Source organism: Uranotaenia lowii, chromosome 3, assembly GCF_029784155.1.
Source record: "Uranotaenia lowii strain MFRU-FL chromosome 3, ASM2978415v1, whole genome shotgun sequence".
Lineage (NCBI taxonomy): Eukaryota > Metazoa > Arthropoda > Insecta > Diptera > Culicidae > Uranotaenia > Uranotaenia lowii.
Window position 1 is genome coordinate 212058983 of NC_073693.1, and position 19811 is coordinate 212078793.

Consider the following 19811-nt stretch of genomic DNA (forward strand, 5'->3'; position numbering starts at 1 on the left):
TCTAAACAAGTATCCAAACTAACGATTGATATTATTCATACAGTTGTACACTAAAAATTCGTTTGTAAAATCTATATAAAACCTACTTTATTTTAACAAGAAACAAGATCCAAATTAAAAATAAAACCTTATTTTGATAGTGAACTGATGACTGATTTTGAATCCTTATCGCAAAACCACGGTTGCCAACATTTTTTTTTTGCCAAATTCATGATCTTTCAAAATAAAAATCAAAACAAATCAGGTTTTTGTCATCACTTTGGTATTGTTAAATAAGATGATATGCACTTTCTGGCTTTTTTTTTCGTAAAAGTTCTTTCGAACTAAGCACTTGCAAGCCACAATTTGCTTAAGACGGTGCATTTTGCGATTATAAGCAACACCAAATAATAGCAATAAAATCAAATGGAATGGTTTTTTTTATTTTAAATTAAAATTTTAAACAGTTTTTAAACAGTTGTGCTTATTGGCTTATGGAGATTTTTTCCTAGTAAAATTTTCAATACAAGGAATGAATTTACTAGGAAATCACTTGATCCCAAAAGGTGTTTAAAAATAAGCGTTGAGAAACATGTCCTTTTGTTTTACGGCTCTATATGATGTTCACGAATTGAAACCAATCAATTAAAGATTTCGATTTGCCATTCAGTTCATATCATTTGTATTGAAACTCAAATCTTGACTCACAAAACTTCTAACTCGTGTTTAAAATTGGTTTTACTAAGAAGTGTGACTGAACAAGTTAGAAATTTGGAACCAACCATTTGACTTCAAAATTCATTCATAGAATACTAATTTTACACATCACAAGTTGTTAGCCATGTGAAAGGTGTTGAACACTTACGATAGTCACCAGATTTAGCTAAATAATTACCAAATCCTTGTATCGATGACTTTATAACTAACCACTTTGATTGTAAAAAGGGTAAATGTCATTCAAAATTTCATGCTGATATGAAATATTCCTCAAAAAATCAATTTCAGCCTCAATTGTATTTTGTGTTTCTCATTATTCTGAATCCTGAACTCCATATTCAAAAAGTTTTTGACAAATTACTCAAGGCCTCAAATTTTACATTTTTCTTAGTTGCAAAGAATTTAGGCGATGATTTTGAATAATTTGGTTGCCCTAAATCCAAACATGCAATTTAGTTTTTGCCTAAGAGCTTTGTTTTTTAAATCACTTTTGAAAATACGTGAAAATCATTTAATAATTTATTTTTTACAAAACTTTAAAACATAACAAAAAATTAAAAGAAAAGGTTTCAAATCACAAGATCCATTTTCTTCTAGATCGCAACTAATTTTGGTTTTAGCGAAAAAAGTGATAGCAGTCTTCTACTTGTTCACTTTACTCCATTAAAATCAAATTTAATTTAAGATATTTCGAGGCAAAAAACAAATTCCAGTTTCAACAAATTGGTAAAATTAAATACTATCTTTTCGATTTTGAATGTCTTCACTAAAGTCGGATTTGATTGTAATGATTTATTCCAAGTTTATGAAAACTGTAGGATATAACTTGTTTAAATCATGCATCATCATCATTATCATCATTATTATCCCTAAATAAATTAAAATATAATAAACAAATAAGGATTCATTTTTTTTTCAATTCATGAAGATTTGTTAGAGTATCAGTTATCAATGATTGTTTATACTTAAAACTGATTAATTTTTAAACTTATAATCTCCATCTTCATGAATACTACAAACGTAACTTTTTTTATGTCTTATTTTGATTTAATATTCAAATAAAGCAACCGATTTTTAAAGTTTTTGATTTTAAATTTTTACATGAATTTACTGATTTTTATAGTCAAACATTTTTAATTTCGTTTTAAAATTTTTAATAAGTTACTCATTGTTTTTCAATTCTAAATTCTTGTGTTCTGAAAACATTATAAGCCTAATACCCTAAATTTTAAAAAAGAAAAACATAGTTTCTACCTTTTGTTCTTTCTAGGACCCCGTATTTCAATTGACGGCTACAAAATATTCAGAGCATGAAATTTTAAACTTGCGCTTTAAAATTTATAAAGGTTTTACCTGTTTTTATTCCTTTTTTTAATCGTTAATGATTTTTTTGCTTTATGGAAAGAATCGAAATTATTCAAAGTAACAACTTTAAAGCAAAATTTTAATGCACAACATTTATTAAACAAGTATTTGCTTTGAGCTTTAAATATTTACACAAAACTCCAAATTTATTTTTTAATTAGTTTCTTAGTGATCATTCGAGAAATCACCCATTTCCCAACCTGCACTTTGGCAAAAGAAGCTTTCAATGATGAACTGAACATGTTGTTTTATAAATAAATGAAGTAATTATTGTGAACTTCAGAAAGAACTATTTTGGTCTTCTAGGTTGATCACTGGACGAAATAAAAAATGATGGTATCTCTGATCACTGGGATTCTTGAATAAAAAATTGATATTCTTCTTTTTATCAACTTTTAATTAAAAATAGGTATGCGTATCGATCTTTCAAGTTCAAAATGGGTTTTTTCTTAACCAAGTTTTCACAATTCAAATAGTGATTAAATATTTCTTCAAACTTAAAATTTTACAGCGGAATTTTTCAATCAAGCCTTCAATTGGAAATAAAAAAGGAATGTTGATTTTAACGATGAATATACAACAATTATTATAGTTTTGCTGAACAATTTCACGTCATGATTATTTTCTTCCCTGGTCAGATTATTTAAGAAATCGTAATTAGTTTCTTTTTAAATCTTTACTTATTTTGGATGAATCAATTGGCGGTAAAAATAAACAATATATAAAGAGGATGCGAAATGAAAACAGTACGATTATTTCTTAGAACTTACTGTGTAAATATGAATAATTATGCATCTATGATATATTTGAATTCCTAACTGTATTTTCAGGCACTTTATAGTATTCCAGCAAGTTTTAACTACTTTCCAAACTGGTTTTTTTTCAATACCATAATTAGAATTGCATAAAGGACACTCAAAAGTGAATTTCTTGGTCCGTGTTGTACTTCCCGATGAAACTTGATAGCCATCAAGTTGAGATGAGCAGAAACATCGACGGTGGTATATATGTTTTTGTGTTTGTGAATTTTTGCAAATCCAAAAAAGCTTCCTTCAGCGTGAACTCCAGCAGAACTGTTGACTACCTCTCAATGATTAAGATGGACGAAAATAAACCCGGACATCAACATTGAGACCTAATTCGGTTTTAACTGACAGAAAGTGAAAACGGGTGCTTTACTCGGAAATTTGTGACTTATAGAGTTTTCTGTGATATCGACAACCTTGCTAACATCTCAATGCAATGATCTGGCAAAGATTTAGCGATGTAGGGGAGATAACACTTATGGAGTCTATTTGGTATCTGGCTGAAACTTGAAAAAGTAGATAAAAACGTTTAAAAACAAATTTTGAAATATTTTGCCAAAAGCTGAAAACCAGTCGTTGCAGGGGCATAGCGAGTAACCCCTATGGGGCACAATAAGCATTAATCGAGGCACGATGAGCATTTTCTGCCGAAGAATCTAGCAGCAAATTAAACTGGCAGCAAAGTTGACTTCATCAACTGAATTATAGATCTACAGCTTGACCTGGTTGAGTTGATTTTATTTATTCACTGTTCATCATTGATTCTTTATACATACTTTTTCATTATACGACTAGCCACATCATCTACCAAACTAAGCAATAACAAAATAATCTATGTGTGTTTGTAGAATACAAACAATTTACACACAATCATACATTATTTTTCTAATGCTTTGTTTGGCAGATGATGCTACTAGCCGTATAATGCAACAATCAAAATAATCAATCATGAATCATCAGAAAATGTAAAAAATAAATATTCTCCTCGACCAGGAATCGAGCTCGAGTCCCCTGAGTAACCTTATCACTAGGTCAATTGGACAGGTGAATTCTGTCAAGCTGTAGCTTTAAAATTGAATTGTCTTCATCGAGTTGAGTTCACTGCTAGATTCTTCGGCCAAAAATGCTCACCATGCCCCGATCAATGGTGCTCTGTTCGCCCCGAGTCAACAAGTTGAAGTAGAAACGTATTTAAAAATTTATAATAGTGTAAAATTCAAACTTGTAGTAGCAGTGTGTACCTTATATATCAAGTTGATTTATTGATCCCTCGAGCTCATTTTCCGGTGCTTGACAGTTATAGTTTTCACACCACTATCAATAAATAGTTATAACTTATAGCACTGATAAGATTATAATGAATTCCTCATCGTTGATATTCTTCCCGGAACCATCACTGATATCGCCCGTCTGCTATTTACCCGATCAGGTGAGCATATCAGAATTACAACTCAAACCTATCTCAATGGGATATTATTATTTTGATCAGTGTTTTCAGGTTGCAAGAATTTTGCAAGAAATCCTGGCAATTTTATATAAAACCTGGCAAAATCCAGGAATTTAATTTCAAAATTGACGACCGAAAATCCGGGAAATTTCCGGGCTAATTTTGTTGAAACCCAAAAGTGACTGAACAAAAATCAAGAAAAAAAAACTATTTAAAAATAATTAATTTTGTTAAAACTCATCGACAGATTTTAAATCGTATTTAAGGCTTTCAAAAAACCTTTCATGATTAATTTTTTTTAAACTGGCTCAAGAAATGTCGTTTTTCTAGGCATAAATAAAAAAAAATTAAAACACAAATTGTTTTTTTTTGTTTAATTTACCAAATAAAGTGAATTAATCTGGGCAACTGGACCACAAGGTTGCCGAAATCGCAGAAAAATCTGTAATTTCACAGAATTTTGAGCAAACACAGATTTCACAGAATTTTTGAATTTTAAATGGATTTTCCTCATAATTTTAAATTTAAGTTTTTTACTTTGAGATAATTAAGTAAGATAACCTTGGTCATTTTGATTGATTTTACCCAACTTAAATATTTAAAAGACCCAATTTATTCTAAATTTTCAATGAAATTGAGTCAAATAGCATCACAGAAAATCAACACAGAATTTTGATGTAAAATCACAGAAACTCATATTTTTCTCTCAAAAGCACAGAACCTGATCTGAAATTTTACATCAAATATCCGGGTAAACCCTTATAAAAACCAGGCATTCTGGCAACCTTAAGACATAGCATTGATATCAATATCTTCGTTTTGTCGTTTTGAATGAAAACTATGTCTCATTGCATACAAACGGATAAAGTCTGTTTTACATAGAATCTGGTCGGATAAAATAGATCAATTCATCATTGCAAAGAAATAACGTACAACAAAAGTAAAAATGTCATTTTGTAGGGTTTTATTGCACTTTAAGGAAAAAATACACAAAAATCATTCGTCAGCTTTTCGGATGAATTTTTGACCTTTTTTGTGATACCACTTATCATTTTCTGCACAGTACTGCTGGTAACCTCATTCGCCATGTTGTTTCACCACTTTTCCATTTTAGCGGGTTTTTTATGGTTCTGCCACATTTCTTCAGTTTGCCCTTAACTATTGCCCAATATTTCTCGATGGGACAAAAATCCGGACAGTTTGGTGGATTGATAATTTTTTCAACAAAATCGATCTTGTTCTCCTTATACCACTTAATTACATCCCGGGTGTAGTGGCAGCTTGCCAGGTTCGGCCAGAACTTCTCCGGACCTTTGTGGGACCGAATGTTGCCAACCCTCTTCTGGAGACATTCTGCTTTGTAAACATTTCCATTCATTGTGCCCCCAGTGATGAAAATCTAAGTTTTCTTCCCACAACTACAGATCCCTTGCCAAATCATCAAGTTACGAGCAAATTTATCTGCAAAAACAAACATGAATCTACCCGCAACATTCCCTTTACGGTTCGCCAGGTAAAATTTGTTACCGGGTTTAAAATCCATTTTGACGTAAGTTTCGTCGTCCATCAAAATGCATCCGTTGTACTTGGTCAACACTTTCTCGTACAACTTCCTTGTCCTGGTTTTGGCAACCAGGTTTTGTTTCAGCGTCCTGTTGGGGTGTTTGCTTGCAGGATACGACCGCAAGCCTTCTCGCAAACAAATTCGTCGAGCTGTACTGTGGTTCGTCTTGAACTTTTTCGCCAAATCACGCAAGGAGATTCCAGGATTATTGTGAACTGATCGAATTACCTTTGCTCGCAGCTTCCGGTCATATGTTCCACTTTTACGCCTGGTTTGTTTTGCTCGATCCACCGTAAGGGTCTCCCGGTAACGTTTCAGCACCGAAATTACAGTCGATTTTGGATATTTCAGGAATTTCGCGATCTTACCCCTGACCACGTCGGTTTCTTTACGTGAGTGTGCAGAATTTTCTCTCGCCTTTCGCGTTCCATCGTCGATAACTTTTGACTGACTGCTTCAATCTTGATTAAATTTTCACCACTAAGTAAACAAACCATCTAGATCAAAAAACTGTCAATAGATTCGCGATGTGACAACTAGGAGCGCTTCAGAAAATGAAAAGATGCCACCATATTCTATGTGAAACAGACTTTATTTTTCTTACATCTATTTTCCTGCTTCGGGAGCTTTTATTCCAATGCATCAGGTATGGTTCTGTGGTAGCGTGCGCGTCTCTCAAACGGCAGGTAGTGGTTCGAATCGCGTGGATGTACCCATACTTGTCAAGAATTAAGCAAGTTTGAAATAAACAAGGAACTTCACAACGAAAAAACCTTGCTGAAGAGAACAGAAAAGGTTTTAACTATTACTCCTATAAATTTAAAATTTCTCCCAAAGCTAAACGGCAGCTGCAATTTCCTCTTATCAAAACAGAAATTCAAAAGAACTATTCATAATTATCTTCACAGGAAAATTTGCCCTCGATTTCCTGGCCCAACCGACCAAATCTATTGACACACCCTCATTGATGAGTCAACATCAGCCCACACTGGCTCTGACTGGTTTCCGCACATGTATGAATTGGTATGGTATGCTCCCGATATCGATCCGGAAGGTCCATTTGATTGTCATTTTACTGCTGCAACATCGTTCGTCGTCCTCCAGCTTAGCCCATATATGTACAATGTTTCGTCTGTCGATTCACACACAGATAGGAGGTTTGGTTTGGGTTTGTAATGTCGCCAAGACAAATTGCATTCGGAAATGAAAGCTCCACAACTCAGCTAGACGACACTGAATCGGACTCTCGGACTATCTACACACTATTAATGCAAAGTCGGTCATCTGAGTTTTCCGATTTGCCAAAGGGAAATTTGATTAGGTAAAATGATTGATAACATGTTGGTTTGTTGTTGATGCCGCAACCGGAATTCGATGATTAGGATTAGTTTCCTTTGTGGTCGAGTTTGTGGCTTCATTCGGAAGGAGTTTCCTTTTTAATGCGGCTGGCTCCCAGAAGAGCAATCACTTGTCAACTCCAGTTGGTAACGTCGTGGCTTTATGTTTGAAAAATTGACATGGAAAAATATTTTAGTAATTTTTTCCGAAAATAGGTGGTGAAATTCTTGCATACATTTATTCATCACCATTTTCCGGTGAAACAAAGAGAACAATGTTGCTAATTGAACACACTTTGATCCATGCAATATTGATTGGTGCAAGTAGGTATACTCTTCTGAATCAGCCAGCTCAGTGCTGTTTCACGTCGATTTATGCACCAACAATTGCGTTAAAATGTTTGTTCATTCAACCAAGGGTTACATGATGAATTTCAGCCTTGTGTTCCGGATCGGTGAATTTTTTATGATTTGCACAACGAGCACATCTAATTTGTTTGTCAGCTAAGCGTCTGAAGAAAATTGAAGTGAAAAAAACCTTTATATACCGGTTGGTTTATGAGTTATGAAATTAAATTGATTCTTTCCATTTAAAAACATTTTTTTTAACTTTCGGTAATTTTTTTGTCCAACCCGCCTTTCCGTCCATAAAAATTTTGAAATGCCATTATAGATTTTTTTTTCAAGTTTGCGCTAAATTTATTTCATGAATTGCATACAATTCGTCAAATTGTAATACAAAGTGAATCTTCGGAAAGATGATGACACAAAACGACACTTTCTACAAGAAAACATAAGTATAAAAATACGCCACAAGGTGCGACAAATGTTTACCCTACATATGAGAAAACTTTTTTCATAAATCATATCACTAGTAGGGATTTCTGTTGCTCGTTCCTCTTTAGGAGGATGAAGCTGACCCCCAAAATTGATGGTTCGGTTCGGTTAGCAGCAGACTTGGTTTTTTTTGTCTCTTTCTTCTACGAGAAAAGATTTTTGGCTAGCCCAAATTCTAATGAAATACAACGGGTTGGTTTTCTTTTCCGGTTATGTCAGGAAAACTTTTCCATTATCGGGTGTTGTGATTCACAATGTGTTTTGATTTGTTTTGTTGAGAATGTGTTTCAGGAAATTGTTTGAAAGTTGCATTCTGGTTGAAGGGATTCAGGAGAATCCGCATAAAGCATGGATCACTACAAATCTGGACGCATTAAAAAGGGTCTATCTCGGAGCTATGTAAACGAAATAAAAATGTTTTGTAATCAAAATGTAGGATTTTTATTGCACTTCAAAGGAAAAATAAGAAAAAAAATATTCTGATGTTGTTTTGATGAAATTTTGAACTTTTCGTCGAGAACCACTCATCATAGTTTGGACACCCTATTCACTGACCTCAGCGGCCATTTTGTTCCACTATCTCTTCATCTCTGTTGCATCCCGAGTCGTCCTACCATTCTTCTTCATCTTCTGCTTGAGAATTACCCAAAATTTTTCGATAGGGCGGAATTGAGGGCAGTTTGGTGGGTTGATGTCCTTTTTGACAAAATCCACCCGTTGGCCCGATACCACTGTAGTACCTCCTTGCTGTAGTGGCAGCATGTCAAATCTGGCGAAAACTTTACTGATCCTTTGTGAGATCTAATGTACGAAAAAAAAAACGTTTTTCATGCACTCCTTTTTGTACATTTCGGAGTCCATGGTCTTGTTTTTCACAAAAACCGGGGTTTTTCGTCCGCAGCTGCAAATACCTTGCCAGATCAAACACTTTCGTGCAAACTTATCAACAAAAACGAATTCGAACTTGCCGGGGACATCACCATGACCAGTGCAATGCACCACTGCAGTGGCTTTATAAAATTTTTGGCCAGGAAGCTGCCCAAAATCTATCTTCACGTACGTTTCGTCATCCATGAGGATGCATCCTTCGAACTTCGTTGGAATCTTCTTGTATAACTTCCGGGCACGTCCTTTGGCTACTAAATACTGCTTTAATGTCCGGTTTGGTTGCTTACTGGTCCGATAGGATCGTATTCCTTCGCGCAGACTAATCCTTCTGACGGTGTACCGGTCGACGTTGAATTTCTTGGCGATGTCGTAGTCCGACTACCCTGTGTTTGCCTTGATCGTTCTCAACACCATCAAATGCAGTTTCCGATCCTTAATTCCACTATGACGCTTGGTATGAACCTGCCGATCGATAGTTTGCATCTCAAGGAAACGTTTGAGAAAGCTGCACACAGTTGATTTGACCATTTTTAACGATTTCGCGATTTTTGAACCCGACCACGACGGGTTTTTGACTTGAGTGTCCAAAATTAATTTTTGTCTCGTGGCTTCCATCACGTGTAACTTTTTTGAAACAAAACAAATCGTTATGAAATTTTCAGCACTGATAGAGAAAACATTTCCGAACAAAGTACTGTCAAAAAATCCTAGATCCGACAACTAGGAGCGCTATGGTATAATAAACAGTGCGTCCAGATTTGTAATGATCCATGCTTTAGTTCATTGAATTATCTCGCGTCATTAAATAATAGTAGTTAGTTATGTTTCTGACTATCTACTTCTTTAGGTGATGAGTTCATAGGAATGAACACATTGCAAAATATCTTGTCGTCATTAGAAAAGATCAACCACGAATTATTGAAAATATAGACTAATATATTTGTTTTGCTTACAGGTTTCGTGTGAAATTTTTGGATGCTGTGCACAACGGGTAAGTTTTTCTTGTCTATGTTTTACTTTTATCGGATCGCTGGTGCCTAAGAACAAAAGACCAACATTTTAATGAAAATTAGTTAAATTTATTTGGATTTCAAGAGTTCTTCATTTAAATCACTTTTGTTTATTTGACTCGATTTTGTTCAGTGTTTGTGCCGAGCTATCCAATTCTATAAAGGTATAAACGGACGATAGTATTGGCGAAAAATTCGCCTCAGCCATAACCTCAAATTTTATTTTGCTGGCATTCTCACCAGTGATGCTAGGTACATTACTAAAATCAGAATTTGCTGACTTTAAACTGATTATAATTATTCTGAGCAGGCTTCCGAAAAGTACTGGCGAACGACAGTATTCTTGCGAACGTCGCACGTGCACCTCGATGAAAGCTTTCCGAATATTTCTTCCCCGACAGTTCTAAAAGGAGCGGTCGTGCGATGTACAGCGAGGTCTCGTTTTACCTCATGCGAAAGTTTGTTCGTGGGTATGAAAGTTTATTAAGCTTCGTGACAGTTTTGGGAAAATCTCCGTGACAGTTTTCAATGCGTTGAATTTCGCATGACAGTACTCCGTCCGACTGTAGCCCAGATTCGCTTTGGATTATCATCCACGCTCGGGCCGAGTTAATATCGAACGAGCGTAGGTATGAATTTCTTTCTCGCTTAAGGGGGGGAGGGGTGGTGATCACCCCGATCACCCTCCTCATAGGACCCTATAGGATAGAAGGTAATCATATCGCCTAACCTGCACCGGCACCACACATCGCGTTTCGCCTCGGTCGTATGCTCCTGCTCGTTCGATCTGTTCGAACCGAGCAGCAGCTCATACGGCCGGGCATGGGTACGGTATGGGCACGACAGTCAACCGTGACAGTCCTGCCCAAAACTGTCACGCGCTGCAGCCGACAGTTAGATGAAATTATTTTAGAAACAGGAGGCCTGAAGGGATGAAAACCGAACTGTCGGTTGGGTTCGCTACAGCTTAAAGCACAACATTTTCGGCAGCGCAAGCTTTAAGCCGATTGTTCAGATACAGCCTGCGTTTCCGCACGTGTGTGATGTAGCCGAAGCGTTTCGATTCGTTACCGACGGTACAGCAGCAACCGAGTGGTAAGGAAAACCGAGACAGTTTCTGCGACAAGAAAATGGCTGTCATAGCAAAGCTGTACTTTTCGGAAGCCTGATTCTGAGTTGATTAAATATTTAAATATCATCAGCAAACGTTTGAATTCCCTATGGGGTTGGGCTTGTGATATAACTCAGTTGGCAAGTCTGTTGTCTCCTGAGCCGATGTCCGCGAGTTCGAGCCCAAGAGTAAACATCGAATACAGTCGTACCGGATAGTTTTTCAATAACGATCCGACAACTGCAACGTTAATAAAGTCGCGAATGCCATAAAGATGGTAAAACGACTATAATCGAAACAAACAAAAAATATGTGGTGTTTTAAATGGATAAAGATAAGACATCTTTTGGTAATTAATTTTTAAAAAGAATTTTAAACATCTGACATATTTTTTCATGTACTTCTTCTAACTTCTTAACGAATACGAAATGATTCACTGAGACAAAAAATTTAAATAAACCAAAGCGATGCAATTAATTTCACATTCGAATAGAAATCTACCGAAAAGTTGCAAATTCTCAGAACTCATGAAAGGGTTTTTCAACATCTTGCAATAAAAAAAAAAATCTTTTTCCAAAATCAATGCATTTGGCACCCCTGAACATCCATAAAAATCAAAAAACGAACATCTGTATATCGTTTTTCCACAGAGCGAATTTGTCGATATTAGTACCGGAAAATCGCGTTTATCGTGTGCCTTTCTCAAAAATCGATTCTGTTCTCCCATGGTTTGAGGTTAGGGCTGAGGCCTCCTGTTAAGGTGATGTTTGTGTAGAACTGTCAATATATCCTATTACCATTGCAGACTGAGTCGATTTAGGGTTATTTTTTTATTTCTCAAACCTTGGGGTCTAAAAAGCAGCGTTTTGGATCAAAACTCATCCATGATTTTTTGTAAAACTTTAAGTTACTTTTACATGAGTAAATTTGAATTTTTATGTTTGCATGGGAAACTCATATTTAACGGGATTGTGGAACTTAATTACACAATTAACACACGACGTATTACAGGACACGACACTTAACGTTCTTACAAAACGGAAAACGGATTCAAAAATTACCTTTTTTGTCGACCGGTTTCGGGCTCGATGTTGCCCATGGGAAAATTTAATAATTTGTTCTGGAAAATTAACATACAGTCCCCCCACAATCATTAGTCACTTAACGTATCATTTCACCACAAAATGTTCGTTCATTCGGGTGTTAGTGGACCAAACATCAAGCTTTGCATGAATTTCAGTCATTAAACATTCCCTCTTTGATTTCAAACATGATTTTGTTTCCAATTTTGTTGAAAAATAAAATAATTTACCGAAACAATCAACGTTTTTCAAAACCACAATTATGGGTCAAAATTGAAGCTTGTAACAATGGGGTGAGTTTTTTTTAGAGCTAGTTGCAACTCCCACTAAGGGATGGCGCTTATCAAAATGGTTCCTTTCGATGAAATTTTGTATGGAAAAATTGAGAGTTACCTTTTTTAAATTTTTTTGACGATACTGGCACACTTTTTGAAAAGTTCCAAGGGTTCCTGCACATTTTCCGGATTTTTTGCACCCGGTGCTGTTATCAAACGAGGTGGTGAAAGTTGTTAAAATCGCGTAAAACTATCGGTGAGAGAGTAAATTTTTTGTTTTGATTTTCTTTCCTTGGTACCAGCAGGGCTGCCAGTTGTGATATGTTTTTGTGTTTCGTAATTTTTTTTCAATTTAACACATTAATATAAGAATAAAGTGCATCTAAGAATTGCTTTTTTTTGTTATTACTGTTTATAGTAAAGCGTAATCGCTTATTTCAAGCTATGACTTGACAAATCCGTGGTACTTATGAGTATTCTCGATCAGAGGGATTTGGATGTATTTTAAACAATTTTGAACAACTATATTTGCTGCTCTTAAATAGAAAAGGATTGAATTGATGATCAGTCATCTATTTTATATTTACGCTTACGATGCATGCAAATCATATCTAGTTTCTCAGATAAAAGCTTCAAATTTGCACCAATTATGTTATATTTTTTTCGCCAATATTCTTTAACAAAAATTCTAGTTAGTTTATGGATAATACATAACTTTGAAAATCCAAACACCCGTACGGCTGTTTTCTAAAACAAAACAATATAACTTCAAATTTAATGTCCTAAAGGAACGAAGCTCTAACGGTTTCTTATAATATCATCCTTTGAAATCAAATTTCTAGAAACGTCACTGGTGAACTGGCAGCAAATCACTGAAATTGTTAGAAGTAAATTCGGAAACCTGACATCACAAGTAAACTTTGGTTCTGGCGCGTTAATATTATGTCTGAAGGGCACTAGAAGACGGCGTTCTATATTGGTATTAAAAACGAGTTAAAAACGGTGTGATTTTGTTGAGATACCTAAGACATGTCTCAACGACTCACGAAAAAGTGAGAGTTAGGATTAGTTGCAGCAACTAATATTGATCAACCGGCTGGTTTGCATATTAAATTCACAAAATATTTTTCAAATTCTGAAAGGGTTTCAATTAAATAAATTGGCATCTCTTTTGCTTTCAATCCATTTTTTTGTTTTGCTTTATTCTTCGTTTCATACACGCTTCGGAATTTTTGCGAAATAAACAAACATTTTAACCACCATGCACAAATATGGCATTATACATGCTCCGGATTTGGTACTCAAAATTAAGTTGGATCGTGGATCAAAACATGGTTCTATGCTATAAACATAAAATTGAGTACCCCTTCTCTTCCTTGCGATGGTTCAAAACGGACTTCGAACTGCGCATTAAAAATTAATCCCTTTTTTCCTTCAGGGAACATTAAAGAGTACAAGCTTAAGGATGCACTTGAATGACGAAGTTTGTGATTCGATTGATGGCCAGTGTGAACTTTTTGCGAAACATTTTTCCAGTGTTTTCACACATAATGCGCTATTTGACGATGTAAGTCTTGAGCAAGCCTTAACATTTGTGCCAGTGAACGCTTTGGATATACAATTACCGAGATATTCTGCTGACCAAATTCATGCCGCCATTACCAAACTGAAACCTTCATCATCGCCAGGTCCCGACGGAATACCAGCCACAGTTTACAAAAATTGTGCTCTACAACTTTGCACGCCCCTGATGTCGATTATAAACCGATCATTGATCTCATCCACGTTTCCAGCACAATGGAAAAAATCATCCATGTTTCCAGTTCACAAGAAAGGTAACAAACAGAATGTTCAAAATTACAGAGGAATCACATCTCTCTGTGTTGGGTCAAAACTGTTTGAAATCTTGATATCTAAAACCATTATGCGCGAAGCCAAAGCTTATATCTCCAGCGACCAACACGGATTTTTCCCAGGTAGATCAATTAGCACAAATCTGACCCAGTTTTCCTCATACTGCATCAAATCTATTGAAAAAGGATTCCAAGTAGATACTATTTACACGGATCTCAAAGCTGCTTTCGACCGTGTCAGCCACAACCTGCTCCTTGCCAAGCTGAACAGATTGGGCTTTTCGGAAACGTTTGTTTCGTGGATGGCATCATATCTGAAAAACAGACAACTGTCTGTAAAACTAGGAACCCAAACTTCTTCTGCATTCCTCAATGAGTCAGGCGTGCCACAAGGCAGCAATCTCGGCCCTCTTCTTTTCTCACTTTTTTTGTGTTGCTGATGCTTCCTGCCGAATGCCGATTAGGTTACGCGGACGACCTGAAACTATTTCATGTGGTAAAAAATGAAGCTGACTGTCTAAGACTACAAGAATACATTGATTTGTTCGCCAAATGGTGTTCTAACAACCATCTGACCATCAGCATCCCGAAGTGCGCCATCATCTCCTTTACTCGTAAATCTAACCCTATTGCATGGTCTTATAAAATTACGAATACTCCGCTGGATAGGGTCTCATCTTTCAAGGATCTTGGCGTCATCCTTGACGAGAAAATGACTTTCCATGAGCATTACGCCAGCATCATAGCTAAAGCCAATAGAAATCTCGGATTCATCACAAGGATTTCCAAAGAATTCAAAGATCCCTACTGCCTACGATCTCTGTACTATTCTCTTGTACGATCCAACTTGGAAACTGCATCGGTTGTATGGAGTCCTTACACAGCATACTGGGCTAAGCGTATCGAAGCAGTCCAATCGAGATTCGTCAAATTCGCCCTCCGATTTCTACCCTGGAACAATCCTGACACTCTTCCTGATTATAAACACCGATGTTTATTGATAGGAATGGAAACGCTCTCCGAAAGGCGCATAATTGCACGAGCTGTCTTCATTAAAAAACTCATTGACTACGAAATTGACTGTCCCGGATTATTACATCAAATCAACATCAACATCAGACCACGGATCCTAAGAGGTAGAGAATTTCTGCGCATCGATTTCCAGCGAACCAACTACGGACAGCAGGAACCACTTCGAGCTATGTTTAAAGTGTTCAATCATTTTTTCGACCTGTATGATTTTCATATTTCAACTGATGTTTTTAGGACTAAAGTTAGGAATAGTAATCAGTTAGCAAGTATCACTATGTAAGTTTAGTTAGATTCTTTTCCTCGTTTTCTATTCATGTAGACAATACTGTCAGATGGAATTTCTAATTCAAATACAAATACAAATACAAATTATTTATGATTTTTGTGAAAAAAAAAAAACGTGAAAAATTAATATGAAAACAGTTCTAGAAGGTATTATTGTACGCGTCAGCCTGGAATATCATCTTTCAAATGTTTTCCTTCGATTCCACCATGTATCACACGCTAGATGTTTAACGATTTAAGCTCATTTTCCCTCTATCCTCAAAGAAAAGTTCGGAACTAATATTTATTTTGTACAAACTTTTTACTGAGATACCACGGAAAAAAGATGACTAGTTTATTGACACTTTTTTTTTTTAGTTTTTTTTATCCTTACGTTTATTGACACTGTAAAAGTATATTTTCATCAAAAATTGTTTCCGTATTTAACGGTGTATAACATGCAATTTTTTGCCGAAATTTTGAGGCCAAAAAAAAAGTGCGTGTTATACAACGTGTTAAATTTAAAGCACATTTCAAACTTTTTTCAAAAACTTTTGCTCAAAACACAACCCGCATAAATAAGAATTGTAATCAAACGATTTCTGTAATAGTCAAACGACGATTTGTTGAAGCGTAAAAAAACTTTTTACAAACGATTATTCAAACTGCACGGAGAAAAAAGACGACAGTTGTTCTAATTATTTCGGCTGATTATACCAATCATCAAAGCGCAGTTGATTTTTTCGCATCTAACTTTAAATATAATAAACTCAACTACAAAATGATAATAGACCTAACGCAATCGTGGCTATACTTTGAACAAATATAGAGTATTATGAAATATGCGTGTAGTGTGTTTCCACAGCCTGCCTGCCATCCCTGCTCACAGCCAGCATAAAAGAAAAAAAAAATTAGAAAAATTCCGGCGGCGCGGAAGTTTTGTTGCAGCAGGAAGCTCCTTGCCACTAAAACGCCTCCGGGGTTCTAGCAACTACATCGTTCCCGATGCCTGGCTCCGTGGATTGTTGGTGTAGATGGCCAAATACGACGGGTAAGTTTTTTTTATTTGATTGAATTTGATACGATGGCTAATAACATTTCTTCGATTCTAGACTATACCCCGTCAGGAGCAGCGAGAATGAGGGCCAGCAATGGACAAATTAAGCGCGGTCCAAACCCCAGGTTCAAAATGAGGATGTGTCAGCACAGCCAAAAATAAATGCCGGCTTCTCAGAAGATTCCTACTTTTCCAGGAAAGTAACGACGTTTACGGTCAGCTAGCGGCCAAATCATTTGCTGTTAAGGAGCTATGTTTTTTCGAACCGCATCCCATGTTTTGATTATTTCGTCCAGTCCGATAAATGGGCCCCGAAAGCTGGTGGTGAATCGAAGAAAGTTTGCTGGGGAACATTGACAGAGAAGATCCTAGAATTATGGTCTTCTGGTGCTGCTAAAAAAAAAAACAACAGATGATTGGAAGGGTCCAGTAATAAATGAGGTTAGAACCAGAAGTGCAACATACTGCTGCTGAAGCCTATTAAAGGGAAACTTTATGGATGCGGTAAAATTTTAATAAATTAAAACATGTAATAGTTTTTTCGATTAAGCAATAAATAATTCCATGGTATCACCCAGAAATATAATTTGATTTGAAAGGAAAAACAACATGAATCTACAATATCAATAGCTGCGCTTATTGAATCAATCATTGACATATAATTCAATTAATCATAGTAACATTTGGCTAGATTATACTATAAAATTGAATCCACTATAGTTATTGTTAAATGCCCAAACTCAATCATACGATGAAAATTGAATCTATGATTTCTACTGTTAAATGCATAAAATCAATCATAGCAGTACAGTTGAATCTATTACAGGTGTTTTTAAATGCAGAAATTCAATCTGGTAATCTATTATATATATAGTTGGAAATTTAATATTTATAGTTAGCCGAGAATTAGTCAGAAATATGATTTAATATAAGTGGATTATTGTTGGAAATACTATACTTTTTTCTCCGTGTTTGCAAAAACGAATGTTGAAAAGGTCCTTTTATTGAATTCCTTAAAAAAATTAAACTTTCTTTTTAATACAGATAAGAAAATGCGTGAAAATTTATATTTTGTGATTAGATTTTAATGTTTTACCTTCCTCAAACTGAATTTTGAGTTTCATTTCTTGACCTTGCAACAAAAAAAAATCAATTTATAAAGTGTTCTTAGTTTAGCGTGTAAAATCAAATTGGAAAATCAATATCATAACAAAACGGATAAAAATTTCTCTCTTTCAACTGATTTCCTCTCTCCACTGAGAGGGAACTAGTGGCGGCTCCAAGCGGTCGTTTTGTGCGGACGCTTGCCGACACAGGCCATTATTAGTCATATTGCCCACAATTATTAGTCACATAGAAGTCCATGGCAACACCCGAATATCAACATGAAAATCAACAAGTTTCTGGCAAACATTCAGGGGCATTCTTTGCTAGTATACGTTCAAGGGGCAATTGGGTTGAGCTAGCAACCAAGGTATGTTTTGTTTTGCTTGTGAAAAAGTGACCCATGATTGTGTGGAACTTGGTAGATTCTGTAACAATTATGGGTCACTTTTATTTTGCTTAATATTATGAAATTTTCGCATTTCATTCGATCAGTTTTATTTGGAAAATGTAAATTCTTCTTTTGTGCTTATATGGGATCAATTCATTTGGTTGGAATCTTTGAAATACCCGCATAAGGGGCTTAACGGTTTAAGATGTCAACCTTATAACATTGGAATTTTATGCGATAGTTCCACAGCTTATAGTTCACCTTTGATAAAAAGTATTCAAACAGCAATTTTACTGTTATCAAACGCACAAATAATATTTTTAATGCATTTTGATGATATTGTCGATTAACTAAAAATAATAATATGATATAATTTCTTTTGGTTTAGTAGATATCAGCAGTTCTGATGATCGGTGACTAATAATTGTGTGTGACCCATGATTGTGGGGGGACTGTAATTTTTGTATCTTCTGTGGAATCAAGTTCCTCGGTGTGGAATCAAGAAGGCTCGGTTCCACAGAAGAAACAAAAATGATGTTGATTTTTCAGTACAAAATACTAAATAAATGATCCCACGCAAACACAAAAATTCAAATTCACTCATGTCAACGTTACTTGAAAATTCTGCAAAAAATCATGAATGGGTCTTGAACCAAAACGAAGCAATCAGGAAGAAAATTTTAAATTGAAAACATCTTATTCTTTAGAAGATCTGAGTCTTGATACATTTATCCGCAAATAATGTTTCCAAACACGGACATTTTTTCTGAGAAACTTGTTAAAAAAAACCATAATAATATGAAATTTGGTAGCGGAAGGGGTAGTGGGGGTATTCACTGATGTCATCAAAGAAAAAAAAACAATTTTAATTTAGTTGTTTAGCAGATTCCACAGAATAAAATCAGAATCAAAATAAATATCGAAGATCAGAAACCAGGCTCCAAGATCTGGTTTCAGGTTTAGGATCAGAGATTCAAGATAGTGAGTGGGATAAGGATAAGGGTCCAGCATTAAGATCCAACGTCATAATCTGACATCAGAATCAGGGACCAAGTTCCAGGATCAGAATTTGGAATCGTGGTTCAGATCAGAATCAGTATCCGGGTCAGGATCAGGAATCAATATTCAGAACAAAAATCCGGGATCAAGATACAGGATCGGAACCAGGATCCAGGAATTGAATCCATGAAAAAGTATTTGGATAAACCGGGAACGGGACTAAGAATCACGGTTTAAGATATAGAATCAGAAACACAATTCCAAGATCCGAAATTTGGATTCTGATTCAAGATTCAAGTAACAGATTATGATTCAGTATCAAGATCACGATAAGGGTTCAGGATCAGTTTGAAGAATCGAGATCCATGATCTTGATATAGGGATCAAGTTCAAGGTTTAATATCAAGATCTGGTATCATAAATAATCCAGAATCAAAATTGTTTTTTGTTGTTGTTTTTGTTTCGCTTTTAGTCGTTTTACCATCTTTATGGAATTCGCCACTGTATAGCAACGTTAAAGATGGCGTACAATTATTAAAAAAAACTTATCTGGTACAACTGTGTTTGATGCTCGATGCTCGACGAATTTGCAAACATCGGCTCAGAATCAGAATTGTGGGTTTAAGATCTATGACAGTTATTCAGGACCAGAATGGACTCTAGGATTTAATTTCTGGTGGGATTTCGAAGGTA

At 35.5% G+C, this 19811-nt stretch overlaps 1 protein-coding gene across 1 annotated transcript in view; it reads left to right on the forward strand.

Moving 5' to 3' along the window:
- LOC129755080 (protein couch potato) overlaps positions 1 to 19811 on the forward strand; it is a 692881-nt gene that overhangs the window by 60767 nt on the left and 612303 nt on the right. Inside the window, exon 2 of the mRNA XM_055751418.1 lies at positions 9896 to 9931. Within this exon, the coding sequence (XP_055607393.1) occupies positions 9916 to 9931 (16 nt within the window). The 5' untranslated portion in view covers positions 9896 to 9915. The remainder of the gene's footprint in view (positions 1 to 9895; positions 9932 to 19811) is intronic.